Raw genomic sequence first — 19,336 nt, forward strand, 5'->3', positions numbered from 1 at the left:
CCCGGTTCTAACCCCAGAGGAAGTGAGCCTAGGGACAGAACCAAGATGGGAACTGCATATTGGTTGGCGAGGCTTCGAACACACAAAAAGGCACAGCCCTCTGGCAATCTTCAGGCATCAGTTAGGATTATATTTGCCTTCCTGTGTAACAGAAACCCATGTTGGTTTACCGAAATTGGGCTTTTATTTTTGTCATATAACAAGAAGTCAGGAGGTAGGGAGTCCAGGGATGATGTCAAGAAATTCCCGAAGGGCCTCAGAGCATTCCAGCTTCCTGCTCTGCCATCCTAGTGTGAGGCTCTTCTTCCCAGAGTCACGAGCCAGCTGCTCCATTCCCACTCATCTCATTCCAGGCAGGAAGAAGAGGGGGGGGGGGGGCTGAGGCCCAAATGCAGTCTTCTTCTCTTGGGCCCTTGCCTTTTATTAAGGGATGGACAGCCTTCCCAGGGACATTTACCTGTATTTTATTATCTGTCCCTGCGTAAATCTGCAAGTGAGCCTGAGAGATCAGATATTTCAACTGAGCACATTACTGCCCCCAAATAAAACTGGTGTTCATTTAGCAAAGATTAAGGAGAGAATGGATTCTAGATACACTAGGAGGGTCTGGGCTATCTCGTGAGTGAACCACCCATACTTCAATTCCATACTGAATAGACCAACCCTTGCTTTTCCACAGTCCCCTCTCAAAAACCTTTTCTTCATGCCTTGGACAACACATTACTTAAAAATCTTGTCAAGAAGCACCACGTGGGGAGAAAGTCTTGCAGGGGGCTCCCTGCGAGCCCAGTCATGCCCCTGTGTTGGCCCGTGAATCACTCCTGAAATATTTCTGGGGCCGTGGCAGGAGACAGGATGCCTGGACCCAGGCTTTGGTTTACTGTGGGCCTCCTCCGTGTCCCTGACCTACCTTGCGATTCCTTGAGGAGGACAGCTCCAGTTCACAAATAACCGGAGCCACCTGCGAGAGGCTGGGCAAAGGCTGAGCCTTGCTGGCAGACCCACAGGGCCCACCCCTGCTGTTCAGCAGGCTCCAGGCGGGCGTGCAGCCCAGCAGCCCCAGAGGGCGTTAGGTTTCAGCGTCCAGGAGACTGTGTGTGGGAGGCGCTCCCAGACAAGATGAGCTGGGGGCTGGCAGCAGTGGAGGCTCAGGGCCGAGGGGCTAGCGTTGCATAAAGCTATGATTTTCTCCAGCTCCTTGGTGGATTGCCGCTTCTACTCCAAGCCCCTTCCAAGGGTGGTATCTGCAAAATCTGTAGAGTTTGCTGTAACTGAATTGAATTGATATTAAGTTTGTTCAAACACTGTTTTAAGAACTTTTGCTCTATCTTCATGGAAGTAGCATAACATAGATGACTCTGAGCCTGGCTAATAATCACCTGTGTGGATAATTAAAAGAGGGATGATGGGTAGTGGTTTTTTTCCTCATTGTCAAATAAATATATACACACACTGCTGAAAATTTAGAAAGTACAGAAAAGTTTTAAGAAGCAGGAAACAAAAACCCTTTATAAATCTTAGGACCAATATGTAGCATATATACACACAGTATATATATATATATATACTGTTTGTGTGTGTGTGTGTGTTGTATTCCCATACAGTGCCTAGAAAAATTCTGCTCCCAATGTCATTCTCCCATTCTTCATTCCTACCATAACTCCAATGTTATTTAGGGTGCAATGTACCCAGGTAAAAGATGACATTTCTTAACCTTCCTCCCTTACAATTGGCAAGTGTTAATGGGTTATAAATGGAACTTAGGTGGGCTTTCAGGAAGATCCCTAAAGGAGAGGAGGGGGCAGACAGGGGTTGCATGCATGCCCTTTTGTTCCTTTCTTATCTCCCTTTTCCTGCCTGGAATGTGGATATAATGGCTAGCACTCCAGCAGCCATCTTGGGTGTTTTAGGATTGAACTGTGTGCTAACAACAGTGATGTAGAAAGCTAGAAGGAACCTGCATGACTGATGACCTTGTTGACCTATCATACAGCCCTGGAATACCTGCTTCTGGACTTCTTGTATGAAAGAAGATAAACACTTAGCTTTTTTAAGTCACTGTGATCACGTCTCTGTTAACAACAACTAAAAGAAATTCTTAGCTGATCCAGTGCCTGACACAGAGCGAGGGTCCTGTAAAAATTTGGGACAGCACATTTCCCTAGAAAGAGCTTTTGGTGAGAAGCAGAGTGGGCAAAGAACCCTGGCCCTTGCTCTATCACCAACTCTCTGAGTGACCAAGTTTCACGCTCTCTCTGGGCCTCAGTTTATTTTCTGTGAAGTTCAAGGATCAGGCTAAATGCTCTCTGAGAACTTCTTTGGGCTCTTATCCCTCTGAATCTATGGACTGGACAGAACTGGGGGTTCTTCTGGTTCTACCTCTTACCAGTTTTGTAACTGTCTGTGGGTCACTTAGCCTCTTGTAGCCTCAGATTTTTAAATCTCGGTTGCCTAGCATATCTGGTACACAGGAAATGTTTGTTGAATGAATGGGAAAATTGGGGACCATGCTACCTGTCTTGGCTGCCTCCCTGCATGATATCAAGGATAAAATAAGATAATCCTACACAGTGTCACTGGAAGAGTGGGTTACTATGATTCAACTGGCTCCAGGACTGGGTTGACCTGGCCTCCCCAAGCCCCACACAGAGCTTATGTCTAAGTATTTGCCAGGACTGGCCTCTACTACAAAATGGCCCTGCCACCTTCCTCCCCAAGCAGCTTCCAGACTTCTTTTTGGATGGCCAAAGTCCTTGGGCAATGGAACACAGAGAGAACTAAATCAATCCTATGACAGGTGTGAGGGAGAAATAGAATCAGTATCAATCCCTCCCTGATGAAGTTCCAGACACACAGCATCCTCTATCTCCCGGCTAACCCCTTCTGAGGATACCAGGGACTCTGCAATCATTTGCCTTCAGGAGAAGAAGCCGTGGCCATCCATGGAGCTCCTTGATTCCCACTGGCCCAGAGCTTTACCTGTGCCGCTGTTTCCCAACAGGAAGTTCAGTTGCCCTGCAGCTCAATCTCCATGGCAACCCTTGCTTTTGAGACACTGAATGGAAACTGCTGGTGTGGGGAGGCCAGTAGCAGAATACTGATTTGCCAGGGTGTCTGTAACAACGACTGCATCTCAATACCTTTCCAGATACCCAAGGAGCTAAAAATACATCCGGCTCTGTCTAGGGCTCTCCAGCCAGGCTAAGCATCTTAAAGTGCATCTGTGCTGACTCTGACCTGCTAACATTAGTTATCTTTGGTAACTTGGGCTTTGGGGACAGGGAGTGGAGAGCTGAATGCAAAATTGCAGAGCACAGGTCTCGGGGGGCGTGGTATGTTAGAGAGAAAAAGGTGGAGGAGTGAGGAGGATCTCCTGAGAGGAAACCAAGGGGTTGTGGAGGGACAGCCAGCAGAGCACATTGAATACTGACTCTCTGTAGAGCGCCCGTGAACTAGCTGGCCCAACTCAGATGATCCAGGCATTTGTTCATTTGTTCATTCAGCAAACGTACATTAAGTCATACTCCGTTCCAGATTCTGTGTCAGGCACAGGGCTTACAGGTGTGAAAGAGAATGCATATGCTCCCTGTTTCTAGCAGAATTTACAGAATGTTTTGAGATTATCCTGGAAAGTGCAGACATACTACACGTACACCTGGAGTGAGCTTCTTCAACTTGAAGATTATTTTATCAATACGTATAACTTTGGCAGTGTTCCCAGCATATAGCAGGTGGTGAGCGAATACTGGATCGAATGTCATGGGATGGAATCTAACGGCGTTGCTGCCGTGGCTGTGGCCTGTTTACCCCAGTGCAGCAGCCCTCTTTGCGGGCCTCCCCGAGGCTCTGGCCCGCTCTGCAGTATGCGCTCGGGCTACGGCTATGGTGTACTGTATTGGGGATAGATGAGGTGACTGCACCAGTCACCTGCTAAGGGAGCTCAGTGTAAGTGACAGGTTGAATTAATTCCTGGTCTCCTTGGCAGGATCTACAGACAGTCCTCCTCTCACCCCATTGCTTCCCCATAATCACTGCATATGTCATTCAGTTAATCCTGCATTTCCCAGAGTAGAAAGCTGTGCAAAGTTTCGAGCAAGCAGTTCATGCCAGGGCTGCTCTCAAAAAGCAGGTGTCACATACCCAGCCCTGGTCCCCGCTCCAACACTGGCCTCCTCCACAAGGCGGATAAGCCACAGACGGAGAAATGGAAAGTGATCACAACTCTTTGGGGCTGTTCTTGGATACACAGTAGGGGCTAAGCAGGCATATGAAGAGCCCACAAATGATGCACCAGATCACGTGAGGATGCCACCATGACCCTTACCGCCTTCCTGATCCTTAGGGGGTCAGATCTTGCAGCTGACTGGTTGGCTTGGAGCAGAGAGAAGGGGCTGGGCTCCTGGATGCCCCCCAGATCCTTTGGGCTGTCTGGCTGAGAATGTAACCATGTAACCTAATTCTATTTTTTGGCAAAGCAGCTCTGGATATGCCCGATGGGAGCATCCACTGCCTGAGGGAGCAGCTCTGCTTCTGGTTCCCTCCTGCAACTCTGTGGGCAAAACTGCAGCGACATCTCCTTCTGCCTTATTTCCTCTTGTGTGTGAGGTGATAGCAGGTCTTGGATGGTTTTCCTTCCCCACCCCCTGCCCCCCGCTGGAGGAAGCATCCTGTGGCTACCTGGGGATTGGTCTGGAACTGATCACCTGCGCTTACTAGTGGCTCCCTGCAGGGCCATGGGGTGGGACAGGGACCCTGCAGACCAAGACCCAGCATGAACCTCTGGGGGTTACTGGGAATGTCCTCACTTGGACCAGGACCTCAGCCCTGCCAGTTGCTGGACTCATTGGGGGATTCACCTGAGATGTTTCTTACCACCCCTCACTCTCTGACTCAAGCTGCCCTCAGAGCCAGTCTGATGACACCCTCAATAAGACACCAGCAGGACCCTTCTCATGGCTGGGGGCCTGGGGTGGAGGAAGAAACAGTAGAGAAAACTCAGCTGACCAGGGATACCATTTCAGGAAACAGATGATCTTCTTATCTGTGGCCCGGCAGAGGAAAGAGCCCTCCACATGGGAACAGAAAATCTGAGTCCCAGCCCTGCTCTTCAACTAACCAGCTAGTCACCTTAGCTACAGCTAGTCCCTCAGAACCTGTATACCAACCTCACAAGGTTCTCAGGAAAATTCATCAAGACAATGGATACCCAAATGCTTTGAACAATAACACACAAATGTGTGGAATTTATTCAACACCTGTTTTGTGGTTGGCACTGTGCTGGATGATATGGTAGATACTTGTACTATCTAGAGTTGACCTCTCAGGGTTGTAAGCAACATGACATCTCAGATGATTGATTGTTGCTCTTTATGAAACCGCACTCCTTCTGCAGTGGGACTTGAACCCACAATCCCTGACTTAGGAGGAGACTCGAACCCACTGTGTTTTTTTGTGTTTTTTTTGACATCTTTATTGGAGTATAATTGCTCTACAATGTTGTGTTAGTTTCTGCTGTGTAACAAAGTGAATCAGCTATATGTATACATATATCCCCATATCCCCTCCCTCTTGCATCTCCCTCCCATCCTCCCTATCCCACCCCTCTAGGTGGTCACAAAGCACCGAGCTGATCTCTCTGTGTGATACAGCTGCTTCCCACTAGCTATCTATTTTACATTTGGTAGTGTATATATGTCTGTGCCACTCTCTCACTTCGTCCCAGCTTATCCTTCCCCCTCCCCGTGTCCTCAAGTCCATTCTCTATGTCTGCGTCTTTATTCCTGTCCTGCCCCTAGGTTTATCAGAACCATTTTATTTTTTAGATTCCATATATATGTGTTAGCATACGGTATTTGTTTTTCTCTTTCTGACTTAATTCACTCTGTATGACAGCTTCTAGGTCCATCCACCTCACTACAAATAACTCAATTTCGTTTCTTTTTATGGCTGAGTAATATTCCATTGTATATATGTGTCACATCTTCTTTATCCATTCATCTGTCGATGGACACTTAGGTTGCTTCCATGTCCTGGCTATTGTAAATAGAGCTGCAATGAACATTGTGGTACATGTCTCTTTTTGAATTATGGTTTTCTCAGGGTATATGCCCAGTAGTGGGATTGCTGGGTCATATGGTAGTTCTATTTTTAGTTTTTTAAGGAACCTCCATACTGTTCTCCATAGTGGCTGTATCAAATTACATTCCCACCAATAGTGCAAGAGGGTTCCCTTTTCTTCACACCCTCTCCAGCATTTATTGTTTGTAGATGTTTTGATAATGGCCATTCTAACTGGTGTGAGAGAATGCCTCACTGCAGTTTTGATTTGCATTTCTCTGATGATTAGTGATGTTGAGCATTCTTTCATGTGTTTGTTGGCAATCTGTATATCTTCTTTGGAGAAATGTCTATTTAGGTCTTCTGCCCATTTTTGGATTGGGTTGTTTGTTTTTTTGATATTGAGATGCATGAGCTGCTTGTATATTTTGGAGATTAATCCTTTTTCAGTTGCTTCGTTTGCAAATATTTTCTCCCATTCTGAGGGTTGTCTTTTCATCTTGTTTATGGTTTCCTTTGCTGTGCAAAAGCTTTTAAGTTTCAATAGGTCCCATTTGTTTACTTTTGTCTTTATTTCCATTTCTCTAGGAGGTGGGTCAGAAAGGATCTTGCTGTGATGTATGTCATAGAGTGTCCTTCCTATGTTTTCCTCTAAGAGTTTTATAGTGTCTGGCCCTACATTTAGGTTTTTAATCCATTTTGAGTTTATTTTTGTATATGGTGTTAGGAAGTGTTCTAATTTCATTCTTTTACATGTAGCTGTACCGTTTTCCCAGCACCACTTATTGAAGAGGCTGTCGTTTCTCCATTGTATATTCTTGCCTCCTTTATCAAAGATAAGGTGACCATATGTGCGGAACCCATGGTTCTTTTAATTGAAACCGCTCACCTGTGTCAGGACTTACTGAAGCTCAGGTTATTTTGTCTTGGTGCAGAAAGAAAGAATTCAGCAAGAGGCAAAGTGGCAGGCAAAGAGTGAGTTTATTACCATAGGATACTCATGAGAAATACAAGCGGGGGCTTCCCTGGTGGCGCAGTGGTTGAGAATCAGCCTGCTAATGCAGGGGACACGGGTTCGAGCCCTGGTCTGGGAAGATCCCACATGCCACAGAGCAGCTAGGCCCGTGAGCCACAATTACTGAGCCTGCGCGTCCAGAGCCTGTGCTCCGCAACAAGAGAAGCCGTGATAGTGAGAGGCCCGCGCATCGCGATGAAGAGTGGCCCCCACTTGCCGCACTTGCCGCACCTGGAGAAAGCCCTCGCACAGAAACGAAGACCCAACACAGCCAAAAGTACATAAATAAATAAAAATAAATAATTAAAAAAAAAAAGTGAATGGGAAAATTCCTCTAAAAAAAAAAAAAAAAAAGAAATACAAGCGGGCAGGCGAGCAGGCTTTGCCCCAGGAATGAGAGGACTTTATTTTTATAAACAAAAGAAAAGTGGGAAGGAGGGAAAACCACCTTCTTCCTCATTCTTGGGCAGACATCAAAGTTTACATCATTAGTTCCTCCTTTGACCCTACATGGTTTGAACAGGACTGTCATGGCGCTATTTAAATCATATGTATATTAGCAAAAGAGTGGTGACATATACTAAAATATGGTAATTCATCTCAGGTTCTGGTATAATGTCCCCTTTCCCCCTTTTTTCCCCCTTCACCTATATTTCTGTCTTGGCTACATGCAGAAATGCTGCTTTTCAAGGACTATGAACTCCCTGACTTCACGTAACAAGATTCAGACCCCATATCTATTGTCTTGTGTTTTAACTATCAGGGTTTGTGGCTTGAGTGTGCCTGGTACTTGGATGCACCTGGTCTCCCTTCAAGGCAGTGTAGATTGTTGCTAGGTTACTGGATTCTTTTCTTGAGTGGTCATTAGCTTACAACAGTCTCCCAAACTCCCTTAAAACTCCCTTTCTGTCCTTAATCCCCTACTGGGATTTCTAAACTGACTATTTCATTATCCTACTCTATCTCTATCATTTAGGGAAGGCAAGAGGGGGCAGGAACAAGGCCTACACATGTGAAGTAAGCCAAAGCCATAATGAAGTGCCCTTATGTTTAATAAAAACAATGGGAGATTGGGAAGGAGAGAAAGGGAGAGATGGACATGGCCCAAAACGTCAGGGAAGGCTTCGTGGAGAAGCCCGTTTGAAGCTGGGCTGTGAAGATACTCAGTGTTGGCTTCAGCGAGCTGGCTGAGAGGATGGGGGCGGGAGAAGGGCTGAGGGTGGAGAGACCTAGTGAGCACAGGTAAGGGTGCTGTGTGGGAAGACAGCCTGCCCAGCAGGGAGACAAGACTGTAAAGGCTGGGCTTTGGCTCTGATTTCAGGTCTCTCCGTCAGCAGTTGTTTGCCTTGGACGAGCTTAATTAGGCTTAGTCTCAGTTTCTTGACTGAGGAAACAGTTGCGAACAATACCTGCCTGAAATGACCAGCGTGAGGAGTATATTAGATCCAGGCCACAGCTCTGCGGCTCGCTCGCTGCCTGACCCACACAAGATCACTTCTCTGAGCCTCAGACTCCCCGTCTTTAGAGAGGGGATCACACCTCCTCCAGAGGGTGATGTTAAGAATAAAGGAGCTACTGTCATGAAATATTTGGCAGAATGAATGTCCAGTGAATGTGATAATATGCCAGATTCACTCCAGGGAGGTGGGCTGTTGGAAAGTTTTTTGATCAGAGAGGAAGGGTTTGAGTCGAGCCCTCCGCCCTCCCCGCTATGACCCAGGGAGAGCATTTCTGAGTATCCAAGAGGGAGAGCCCAGTGGGGAACAGAGCTTCGGTCCATCCCGTCCCAGGCGGAAGCCGGCAAGTTAACCAGGCCAACCGCAGTCCTGCCGGGCGCACTTTCATCCCCTGAACCCAAGTGACCAATTTAATGACTGTAAGCAAGGCAGGAAAGGAATTCAGAGCAGGCTGTCCTCTGGCAGTCACTGTTGGATTACGAGTCTCATTTCTTTGTTGGAAGAAAAAAGAAATCATTCTGGTGGATTTATTTTCCTGCCGGCACACTGAATCACAGAACCTGGACAGCCTTTCCCAGCCATGAAGCCTCTGAGTTCACCGAGTGCCCCTACTGAGACCTGGGAAAAGCAATGCACTCAAGCTGCTGGGGCCACGGGACTCTGGGCACCTGGACCAAGAGCGGAGGTGGGTGCAGTGGGCTGCTCAGGCCCCAGGTTGATGCAGAGCCTGTCCCCCTCCCCCTCCCTTTCCTGTGACCACTCCTCAGACAGCCACCCATAGTGGGCTTGGTCTCAAAGTCCCCCTGATGGGGGTTCCCCCCTTTCCCTCACTGGGTCAGGAGAGGCAGCCCGAGGTGAACAAGGACCCTGCACCCAGAAACACTGATGTCAAATCTCCTTTACTGATGAAGTACGGAGTGGCCAGCGAGAGCCTTAACCTTTTCATACCCCGTTTTCTTTGCCTGCGCAATGGGATGCTGTCCCGCCCTGCTCATCTCATGGGGTTGCTATGGGGACCATTTGGGTTAATGCTGTCTGTCATCCTAACACCTTACAAATAATCATGAATGACCAAGTCACTTAAGTGCTTCCTTCCCTCTTGGGCAAATAATCCCAAATCCTTGCCCTCCAATCAAATTTGAATCCTGTCTCTCTTTCTGCAAAACATTTTCCTGTTTGGGGCCTGTGGAGCTTGAAGCCCTCTAAACAGATAGTCCTCTAAGCCAAGCTGGACTAGTGCACGGTTGGGGGTGGGGTGGGGGTGGCTTCACGGGGAGGTCCTGCCACGACTCTGGCCTGGGCTCCCCTACCTGCTGGCACTTCCCCCTACCCTCTGGCTGCGGGCAGCTGCCACCCCAGATACCCGGCTCTTTCTCTCTCCTTGCCCACCGCTCCAGCTCCCTCCCTGCCTGCTGTGTGGTCCTCATCCACTTGTCCCGACATCAAAGACTGGAGTGTTAGCCAAGCCTGCAGGTGTGGCCAGCGCATCCTGACAATCCAGGGACTTGGCCTCAGGAGCAGCCACTTGCCTCCCTGCCCGTGGGCTGGGCTGAGCTGAGCCTCCCCTTCCTCCTCCTAGAGAAGCCCCGTGTCCCTCCCAGAGGACGCGGCTTCCCCTGGCCGAGCACCTCAGGAGAGGGTCCTACTTTCCTCTTTTCCCTCAGGTTCCAGCAGGGTGCCCAGGTGCGTGCCTCCCTCAGAGGAAGTGCGTGTCGGCGGGATGACTGGGTGAATGAATAATTGTGTTGAAGGCCTCACAAAGAATTCCCCCCCTCCTTGGGATTTGGTTTTCCTCAGACATGAAATCCCTACCAACACTGAAAGCCCCTCCTCCCCTTCCTTGGGCCAGCCACGTGGGCATATTTCTCCAAGAGGATAATTCCATTGCTTTTCCTGGGAGTTTCCAACCCCAAAATGGCTCAGGCTTGCGCAGTGATGCCAAATGTAGCACAAAAATTATTCTGAGCAACTCACAGCCTGGTCTTACACAAATAGTGAAGTAGGGGAGGATGATTCTGGCTTTCTCTTTCTTCGTTCCTGTCTTCCGTACTGTCATTGATTGAGTGAATCACTCATTGAATCACTGATTTAGTTACAGAGCCCCAGGCACTGGAAGGTATAGGTTATACAAAGGGACGACGGAAGCTGCGCAGCCAGGAGGGAGTTTGTCTGTAAACCAATAGAACAAACTTCAGGGCTGCCTACTCCAGGGAGGCCCAGAAGCCCAGGGAAGCAAGGAGGAGGGACCCCTCCTGGGGGTGTGGCTGGGAAGACTTCCGGGTGGAGAAGAGGCTTTGGGGGGAGGCGGTCATGTGGGCCTAGCCAATGAATGAGGGAGGTCTGGTGATGTGGGAGGGGAAAGGGTGGGAGACCAGGGAGAGAGGCGCTGTGTCTGGGAACCATCTGGAAGACAGTGTTTGATTTGACAGGACAAAAGGGGGAGTGATGACCCATTCTTCTGTCAGCAACTGATTCCTGCTAAGGTGTTAACTGCTCATTAAGGAAAGTGTTAAATGTTAATTAAAGGTGTAATTGTGAATTAAGCTTTAAGGTGTGGCCTCCTTTTGAGGACTGTATTTGTTTTCATCACCTGCTGCCTGGGAAGAATGTGGCCTTGGAATCAAGCCGACCTGGGTTCGAATTTGATTGCAGTCACTACCTATAACCTTGAGCAAGTCATTTAGTTTCTGGAACCTTCACCTTCTATAAAGTGGAGACAATAATCTCCACCCCATAGGGTGGTTTTGTGGGTTACATGAGATGTCATATGGAACCTAGGTCACAGCTAGCACAACACAGGTGCTCAGAAATCTTGCTTTTACCTCAAAAAATTAAATACAGAATTACCATATGATCCAGCAATTCCGCTTCTGGGCACATACGCAGAAGAACTAAAAGTTGAAGAGGTATTCGTACACTTATTATTCACAAGAGCCAGAAGGGTGGAAGCAACCCAAGTGTGCATCAGTGGATGAAGGGATAAACAAAATGAAACAAAATGTGAGATCTCTCTCTCTCTCTCTCTCTCTCACACACACACACGCACACACACAATGGAGTTTTTTCAGCCTTAAAAAGGAAGGAAATTCTGACACATGCTACAATATGGATGAACTTTGAGGACATTACGTTAAAATAATCACAAAAGGACAAATACCGCATGATTCCACTTAAATGAGGTACACTGAGTAGTCCAGTTCATAGAGACAGAAAGTAGGATGGTGGTTGCCAGGGCTGGAGGGGTGTGGAATGGGAAGCTGTTGTCTAATGGGTACAGAGTTTCAGTTTGGTGGTGACGGTTGTACAACAATGTGAATGTATTATACTTAATGCCACTGAACTATACACTTAAAATAATAAACTTTGTTGTGTATATCTTATTACAATTTAAAAAAGAGCAATGTTGCTTTTATTCTTCTTCTCCAGCAGCAGAACCTCTACCAACTTCTCTTTTCTTTGTAAGGAAAGTGGACTAGGACAGGCTTGGCGTGACACTTCTAGAAGGTCACCAACCTGAGCTTGATGCCTAATTCTCAAGGGATCCTGCCCAGACTCCCAGAGGGGATTGATGAATCAATGTTCTGCCGAGGCTGAGGAGTCTCTAGGTCAGGCTCACTGGAAGGAAGCTGGCTGCAGGCTGAGTAGGGCAGAGGGAGGGGAGGTGGATTAGCATTCACAGAGTGTCCACTGTGCGCTGGGCAGAGCGCTCAGTAGGTGCTAGGCATGCAAATGACAAGCTTCTGCCCTCAAGGAATTCGCAGTCAACTTCCACCTTTACCTGCCAGCTGGACTTCCCCACTGTGGAGATGGCCAGGAGGGTAAAGGGGAAGAGACACCGTTTTGCAATTGTCTACCTGGACTCAGGGCCCAGAGATTTAACCAGGGCCCCCTGAAGACCTGGCTTCTGAGGCAAAAGTCCTCTGTGTCCAGACCCTAAGGAGTAGTCACAGTTGTATGGGGGGATCTTCACAGTGCTTAGTCTGGCAGGAGCCCAGGCCATGGGGCAGCAAGGGAAGGGAAACCTACCTGGGCGCCCTGCTTCCTGTAGCACTCTGGGTGGGTGGGGCTGGGAGGACCTCCCCTTGAGCTGATTGAAGGAACTTGCTTTGGCCAGCATCCCCTTGGGATCACAGGCCCCAAGAATCGAAAATCTTTGTGGAGATCACCTAAATAGTCCAAGGTCCTGGAAAGATCTCATCTTTCCTACATCCCCAACTTCCTGGCATGTGGCAGATGAAGACCCTACTGCAAAGTGTAGTTGGCAGTTTAAACATAAGGTCCCAATTCTATGCAAGTGCTTTTTATTAATTCAACAAACATTTATTGAGCCCCTACTTAATACCCAGCATGTTGATAATTCAGTCTCTATACTTAAGCTGTACAAAAGATAAGAGATATAAGTATAATTTCCAAAAAGTTGGAAGCACAAGTCTCATACAGATATAGAATGAACATGTGTCAAAGACTTTACTGAACTAACTAACTAACGAGGGGACCAATAAGATGACAAAGCTGGTTCAAAGAGCATTTAAGGGACTGAGATTTAAAGGAAAGGCACACCAAAATAATTTTTTTTTAAGTTAGAGACAAATCTGGTAAATATCCTACAGGGTAATAAAACAGGGATTATCTCTCTTATTGGACAGAAATCATTTGAATCTCTACCAGCAAAAATCTACAAGTTAACATGTATTTCACGGTCTGAGCCCTTCATTAATAATAGCAAATGACAAAGTCAAACAATGAACTTGTCTTCTAGAGCAGTGCTATCTGACAGTATGTAACGTGGGTCAGGTGTGTAATTTAAGTTTTTCTAGTAGCCACATTAAAAATTAAAAGCAAATAGGTGCAACTAATTTTAAGAATATATTTTATTTAACCCAATATGTCCAAGATATTGTCAGCTTGACATGTGGTATTAGCCACTTTTCAAGGGCTCGATAGCCATGTGTTGATAGCACAGTTCTAGACCATTAAATAATCTTCCTGTAGGTCTGTTATACAAAGCTTCAGTATGACACCGAAGGAATATACAGTCATCCTCTTGGCCTTATCTAAATTTCAGATAATTTTTCCCAACATACCTACTTAGGTCCCTGTGACCTAGTTGGCAGGGGTATGGGAAAGGTGAGTCCAAACAGTGGCCCTTAAAAGACAGCCATATAACCATCCAGTGCAACAAATGGTCTTGGACAGGTGTATGGGGGCCGTGAGTGCCCAAAGTTTTGCTGGTGGGATGGGATGGATCAGAAAGACTTCACGAAGGATAAGTGGCTTTCACTCCAAGCAATGGGAAGAGTGTAACCAAAAGCAGGACGGTGCACAGGTCAAAGAACACTCTTGCTCAGGTGTGTAGGCAGGGAGGGCAGGGACTGAGCCTCAAAGTTAGGCTGGGACCAGATGGTCAAGGGTCTTGGGCATCTCACCTCTATCCAACAGGGAGCCATAGACGTGTTTTCAGAAAATGAGGGACGTGCCCAGACTCATCTTTTAGGGAAGACACCTCAAGGAGCTGTTGGCCCTGTGGCTGGCAGAATCTTCTCCAATTCCCTACCCTCTCATTGCCCCAGTTGTGAATAGGGAAGAAGTCATGGTTGGTAGCTAAAAATATTTCCTAGGCTCAAGTTCCAGATATGATGCCAAATCCAGAGTGAAGAAAGCATTGGTGAAGGAGGCAAGGATGGAGTAAGACTCCTCTGCGTCTGAGGAAGGCTGCAAGATGACTTTTATGGATTGGTGATTTAGTCGCTGATAACCTGGCAGCCTTTAGGGCGAACTTAGTACAAGCTAAGAGAGATCTCAGCCTGGAATTAACTCAGCCACTGGCCAAATGAGGCAAGAGACGGCACGGGTTTGGCTGTTTTGATTCCCATCATCTGGAAGGAGATAAGAGCTGGCTTTGATTTCTCTTTCCCTTTACATCTTGAGAAGTTCAGAGTACTTCATGGGCATGCCCTAAGATGCTGTCTCTCAGTCCTGCAAGAGGCAGGTCAAACAAGGGCAGGGAAAGCTGGAACAGGCACGGATAGTACAAAGAACAAAGAAAAACTCTTGAATTTTCTGAAACTTCCTCCCTGGTCCCCCATCTCATCAATGTCAGAGAAGAGCGACCTGACTTCCTTGACTTCTAGTTCTACCTGAAATGCACAGAATAAGCTGCTTTAGGCTGAGAGCCTGTGGCCTACAGGAAGAGGAGAGGCAGTGTGGGGAAGGAGAGATTTGGGGATAGCTCTGGAATCAAGTCATCTCTCTTGGTGGTGTATACAGGGGCCGAGGGGTCTTAAATCAGCTTTTTTACAGCTGATGTGTTTCCAAGTGACCAGTCTGAGATGGCAGACAACTCTAGGGTCCTATTTCCACTGGGGGTTATAAAATCACCATGTGCAGGACTAACCACCTAGTCACACAGGAAAATTCTAATCTAATCTCCTTGGAGATAAGACTTCCCCTGGCTTTTTGCTATGAATTGATCACCAGCTGGGGCTTCGTGTGAATGTCTTCTGATGAAAACTGAAGCCCAGGGAAGCAGAGAGAACTGAACTGGAACTTAGGAAATGGACCCAGCCCCCAGCCTCCTATTTAGAAATGAGCTGGACAAAACGTCAAATATTTGGTTAAAGCCAAAATCCAGTCTGATAACCAGCTGTGTTCCAAATATCAGATTGGGGTTCGGTTGCCTCTCTGCCACAATGGGGACCTTCTGCTTACTCAGACCTCCCTCTCCCAATCCTCCACCAGATCTAACCCTCCAGCTCCAGCTCCTCGTGGGCTGTGATCTCCTGTGTTCTCTCTCTCCCCAGTTTAGTTCTCCTCAAAGGTCCTATGGTGGAGTCTACCTATTAAATGTGGAAAGAACCTTAGAGTTCATCCAGGAAAGAAGGAAGAGAGGAAGCAAGGACATTAAGCTTCATGAAATGTTAGTTACTAAGCTAAGTCATAGAGACACGGGATCTCACTTGAGCCTTGTGAGAACCTGCTAAGGTGGGCAGTATTATCCCCAAGTTTACAAATGGAGAACTGCCGCTCAGCCAAGTTAAGCAAGTTGTCAAGGATTGCACAGCCAGTGGTGGATGCGAGGCTGGAGCTCTGGCCCCCTCATTCCTGTCCACATTCAGTCCCAAGTAGAGCTGATCTGAGCTCTAGAGAAAACGGCGATGGAGTAAAAGTCCCAAAGTGAGAGGGACTCCTTGGGCCAGGCTAAAAAGCCGTGCCAGGGGCCACCTGGCTCCAGCTGCCTTCACGGCCTGCGCTGGCCCAACCTCTAACTGCTAGACTAAAAGTTCTTCGTATTGGCAGGGGGATTGGCAGGGGGTGGGGTGGGAGGTGGGTGCAAACTCCTCCGAGAATCTGATGAAAGCTCCGGATCCTGTCTCTAGAAAACGTACATTCACACTCACACACATACAACTTCGGCTGCAATTTCAGGGGGTTCCTGGGCCCCAGAAGTCAGCCATTCTCTCTGAAACTGGGGAGTCCCCATGGCGGCCAAGGTGGGGAAAGAGGGAAAGGGTTTGGAAGCCCAGAGGAAGATTGAAACAATGTGCTCTGCGGGGCAGGGGGAGGTGAAGGAGCAAAGAGGTGGGGTGGAGAGTGGTCAGGGAAGGAGGCGCCCACAGCAGAAGCTCAGGAGGCCTGGGCACCTCCCAGGGTGAAGTTTGCTACCATGGAGTGAGCTCATCGAAGGGCATGGTGGTGCCCCGGGAGGGCTGAGGGAGATGGGCCTCCAGGCCAGTCCTGACCCACCCCAGAGCTGGGTTTTGTTCTAGTAAGGGAAGTGGGATTCTGTGACACAGCTCAGATTCCGAAATCTCCATTTGGAAAGTGAATTCAGATCCCTTTGCCTGAAGCCAGCAGCGTCCACAGTTAGAATAAAAACCCACAGTGGTCTTGGTCTCAAAGTAACCAAACCTTCCACCTGCCAAGGACAGGGTGGCGTCAGGCTAATGCAGCCACCAAGCCAGCCTGTTAAAAATAATGGTTATGTAAAGAAAACATCGACTAATCTGGGCTGGGCTGGAATAAACGTCTCCTGTTCTGACCTACCCCCGAGGTGATGATTTATTTCTTCCTTGAATTGCTCCCCCAGTTCTGCGCATTCACATGCTTGCTCAGCAGACCCCCAAACAGAGCGTTTTGGGTTTGCCCAGCTGCTCCATTTCCAGCCTGTTCAGTTCATGTCAGGTCCCACCGCTGGGCTTGGTCCCTCCTTCTCCCCGCCCCCTCGTCTTCCCCTTCCCGCTTTTTCTCTCCCTCCTCCTTTCTCCCTCTTCCTCCCCCTCCTCCTCCTGCTCTGAGATCCCCGATTGGCCTCCCTTCCAGGCTGCCTCTCACCTCACCGCCTCCTTGGCTCCCATTCCCAGGGGCCCACAGGTGTGTGTGGAAACGCCCTGGGGGCAGCTCCTGATCCTGGGCCTTGAAGGAGAGACGAGGAAGGGAAGGGGGAAGAGGCACCGGCAGCACAGGTGTAGCCTTGGCAGCAGGCTGCTCTCTGATTTCTCACTGCTTTGGGGAACAAGCACGCAGGTATCACTGTGTCACCAAGAGGGAAATGGCCATGGCAGTGGGTCATCTCACGAGCATCCATATCCCCAGCGCCTGCATCAAACAGGACACTGCCTCCATCCCATCATCCCACAGTGAGTGGCCCTAGCAAGGCATTTCTGGAAAAGGGTTTCTGGTGTTTTCTGTTGTGGAAATCAGCCCTGCCACCCCACTCTCGCCCCCCTGCCCCCCATGCTCCCCTGTTTCCCTACATGTAAATGGGGAAGGACACTCGTTGAGTACCATTCACCTGCCTGAGTCGGGCTAGCTGTTTCACGAATTCATCCTCCAGTGATTCTTCCTGGTAAAATTTGCAGGAGATGTAGGATTATTCCCATTTCCTGGATGAGAGACCATGCTCAGAGAGGTTGTCATTTGCCCAAGGTTGCACAGCTCAAATGTGGCAAAGCCAGTGGCAGCCAGAATCAGCATTCTGAGTGTGGGTAGTAAATCGATGGCAGTGGTAGTCCTGGTGCTGAGAGGCCAGCTCCTACCTGTGACTGTGTGAGGCCATAGAGCCAGTGGTCAGGAGCATGGGGCCAGGGCCTGGCTGAATGAGTTCAGGTCAAACTCAGGCTGTGAAATCCACTCTCTGTGGGACTTCTGTGCCTTGATTTCTTCATCCGTAAATGGGAGTGTTTAAAAGAGCCCTTTCCTCCTGGGTTTGTTCTGAGGATTAATCCACATATAGGGCTTAGAGCAGTGCTTGGCCCGCATAAGCACTGGGTGTTAGCCATCACTACTTCCAGAGGCACCAACGCTTTGATTCTGGAGGAATACCCCAGCCTCTGAGAGAAGGTTGGAGGAATAACTTTCACTTCAGGTAGTGCTTTAGAGGATCCAGAGGCCCCATACACCGACTTTCTCGTTTAATCTTTATAACTCCCTTGGATAAGGGCAGGGGTGGTTTAATTCCCATGCCACAGATGTGAGCCTGAAGCCCAGCAATATCACGGGACATGACTGGGCCCCTACGGAAACAACTCCTACCAGCCTCTCTCTATATGGCTTCTTATGTGGCAGGACTCGTGCCCAAGAGTGCACACCTGAGCAACCAGACTGGCACTCAGAGAATTGGGGAGGGCATGAGGCTCATAAAAGAACACCCTGATGCTTTTCCAGTCAGCGGCCTGAGGTGACCTCTAAAAATGGTTCGCTATTCACTTGACCCAGAAAACCCCACAAAATCATGCAAGTCGAGAGGTTCAAATCTTCATGTTCACTTTAAGAACACTCGTGAAACAGTCCAGGCCATTAAGGGTATGCATATCCAAAAAGCCACCAAGTATCTGAAGGATGTCACTTTAAAGAAGCAATGTGTGCCATTCCATCGTTACAGTGGTGGAGTTGGTAGGTGTGCCCAGGCCAAACAGTGGGGCTGGACCCAGGGTCGGTGGCCCAAAAAGAGTGCTGAATTTTTACTGCACGTGTTCAAAAATGCAGAGAGTAATGCTGAACTTAAGGGCTTAGATGTAGATTCTCTGGTCATTGAGCATATCCAGGTGAACAAAGCCCCCAAGATGCAGCGCAGGACTTATAGAGCTCATGGTCGGATCAACCCATACATGAGCTCTCCCTGCCACATTGAGATGATCCTTACTGAAAAAGGACAGATTGTTCCTAAACCAGAAGAGGAGGTTGCCCAGAAGAAAAAGATATCCCAGAAGAAATTGAAGAAACAAAAACTTATGGCCTGGGAATAAATGCTGCAAAAAATAAATGCAAATAAAAGCAAAAAAAAAAAAAAAAGAACACCCTGATTAAGGCTGAGAAGAAGAAAGATGGAGAAGAAACCAGGACATGAGCCCCTGGCCCTTCCAAGTGGACTCCACTGCCAATCTAAGCCATTAATGTCAGGAAGGAAAAACCCAGCTGGTCACAACCAGGGAAGCCGAAAGGAGTGGAGGGCAGTGGATGGGAGCCCTGGTGGCAGGGGAGGAGGTGGGGAGACTCGGCTGGCACAACCAAGGAGCCCAACATTCCAGGGAATTGTTCTGGACAAATTCTGAAACCAGACATGGGCTAGAATGACAGGTGTGAAAGACAACAGTCAGCAGTGAGCAGCTAATTCATTTGCTTTCTACCCCTTCCTCCCATCCTCCCTTCCTTCCTTCCTTCCTTCAACATTGAGCTCCTAAGCCCTGAGCAGGGGCTGGAGATAAAAGTGTTAAAAAGGTGAAGCATCCATAACTGAGTAAACAAGCAACAAGCTGTGCTGTGATAAGTACTCTAACGGAGGGGCAAACAAGGAGCAGTGAGAGCATAA

General features: G+C 48.3%; 1 protein-coding gene and 1 pseudogene across 6 annotated transcripts in view; one reads left to right on the forward strand and one right to left on the reverse strand.

Annotated features, from left to right (window-relative positions):
* The window catches only part of KCNC4 (potassium voltage-gated channel subfamily C member 4), a 72,886-nt gene that overhangs the window by 24,729 nt on the left and 28,821 nt on the right, over nucleotides 1–19,336 (reverse strand). The window contains exon 4 of one of the 5 annotated variants that reach the window (XM_082366210.1): nucleotides 11,974–12,166. The exons of the other annotated variants lie outside the window; for them this stretch is intronic. Within the exon in view, the coding sequence (XP_082222336.1) occupies nucleotides 12,063–12,166 (104 nt within the window). The 3' untranslated portion in view covers nucleotides 11,974–12,062. Of the gene's footprint in view, nucleotides 1–11,973; nucleotides 12,167–19,336 lie in introns of those variants that run through there. 5 annotated transcript variants of the gene reach the window in all.
* On the forward strand, nucleotides 18,191–18,853 carry LOC309616117 (large ribosomal subunit protein uL22 pseudogene; annotated as a pseudogene). The gene has a single exon. The product of its transcript is annotated as a large ribosomal subunit protein uL22 pseudogene (transcript).

The sequence above is a fragment of the Balaenoptera borealis genome (assembly GCF_965194805.1).
Source record: "Balaenoptera borealis genome assembly, chromosome: 1".
NCBI classification, from domain to species: domain Eukaryota; kingdom Metazoa; phylum Chordata; class Mammalia; order Artiodactyla; family Balaenopteridae; genus Balaenoptera; species Balaenoptera borealis.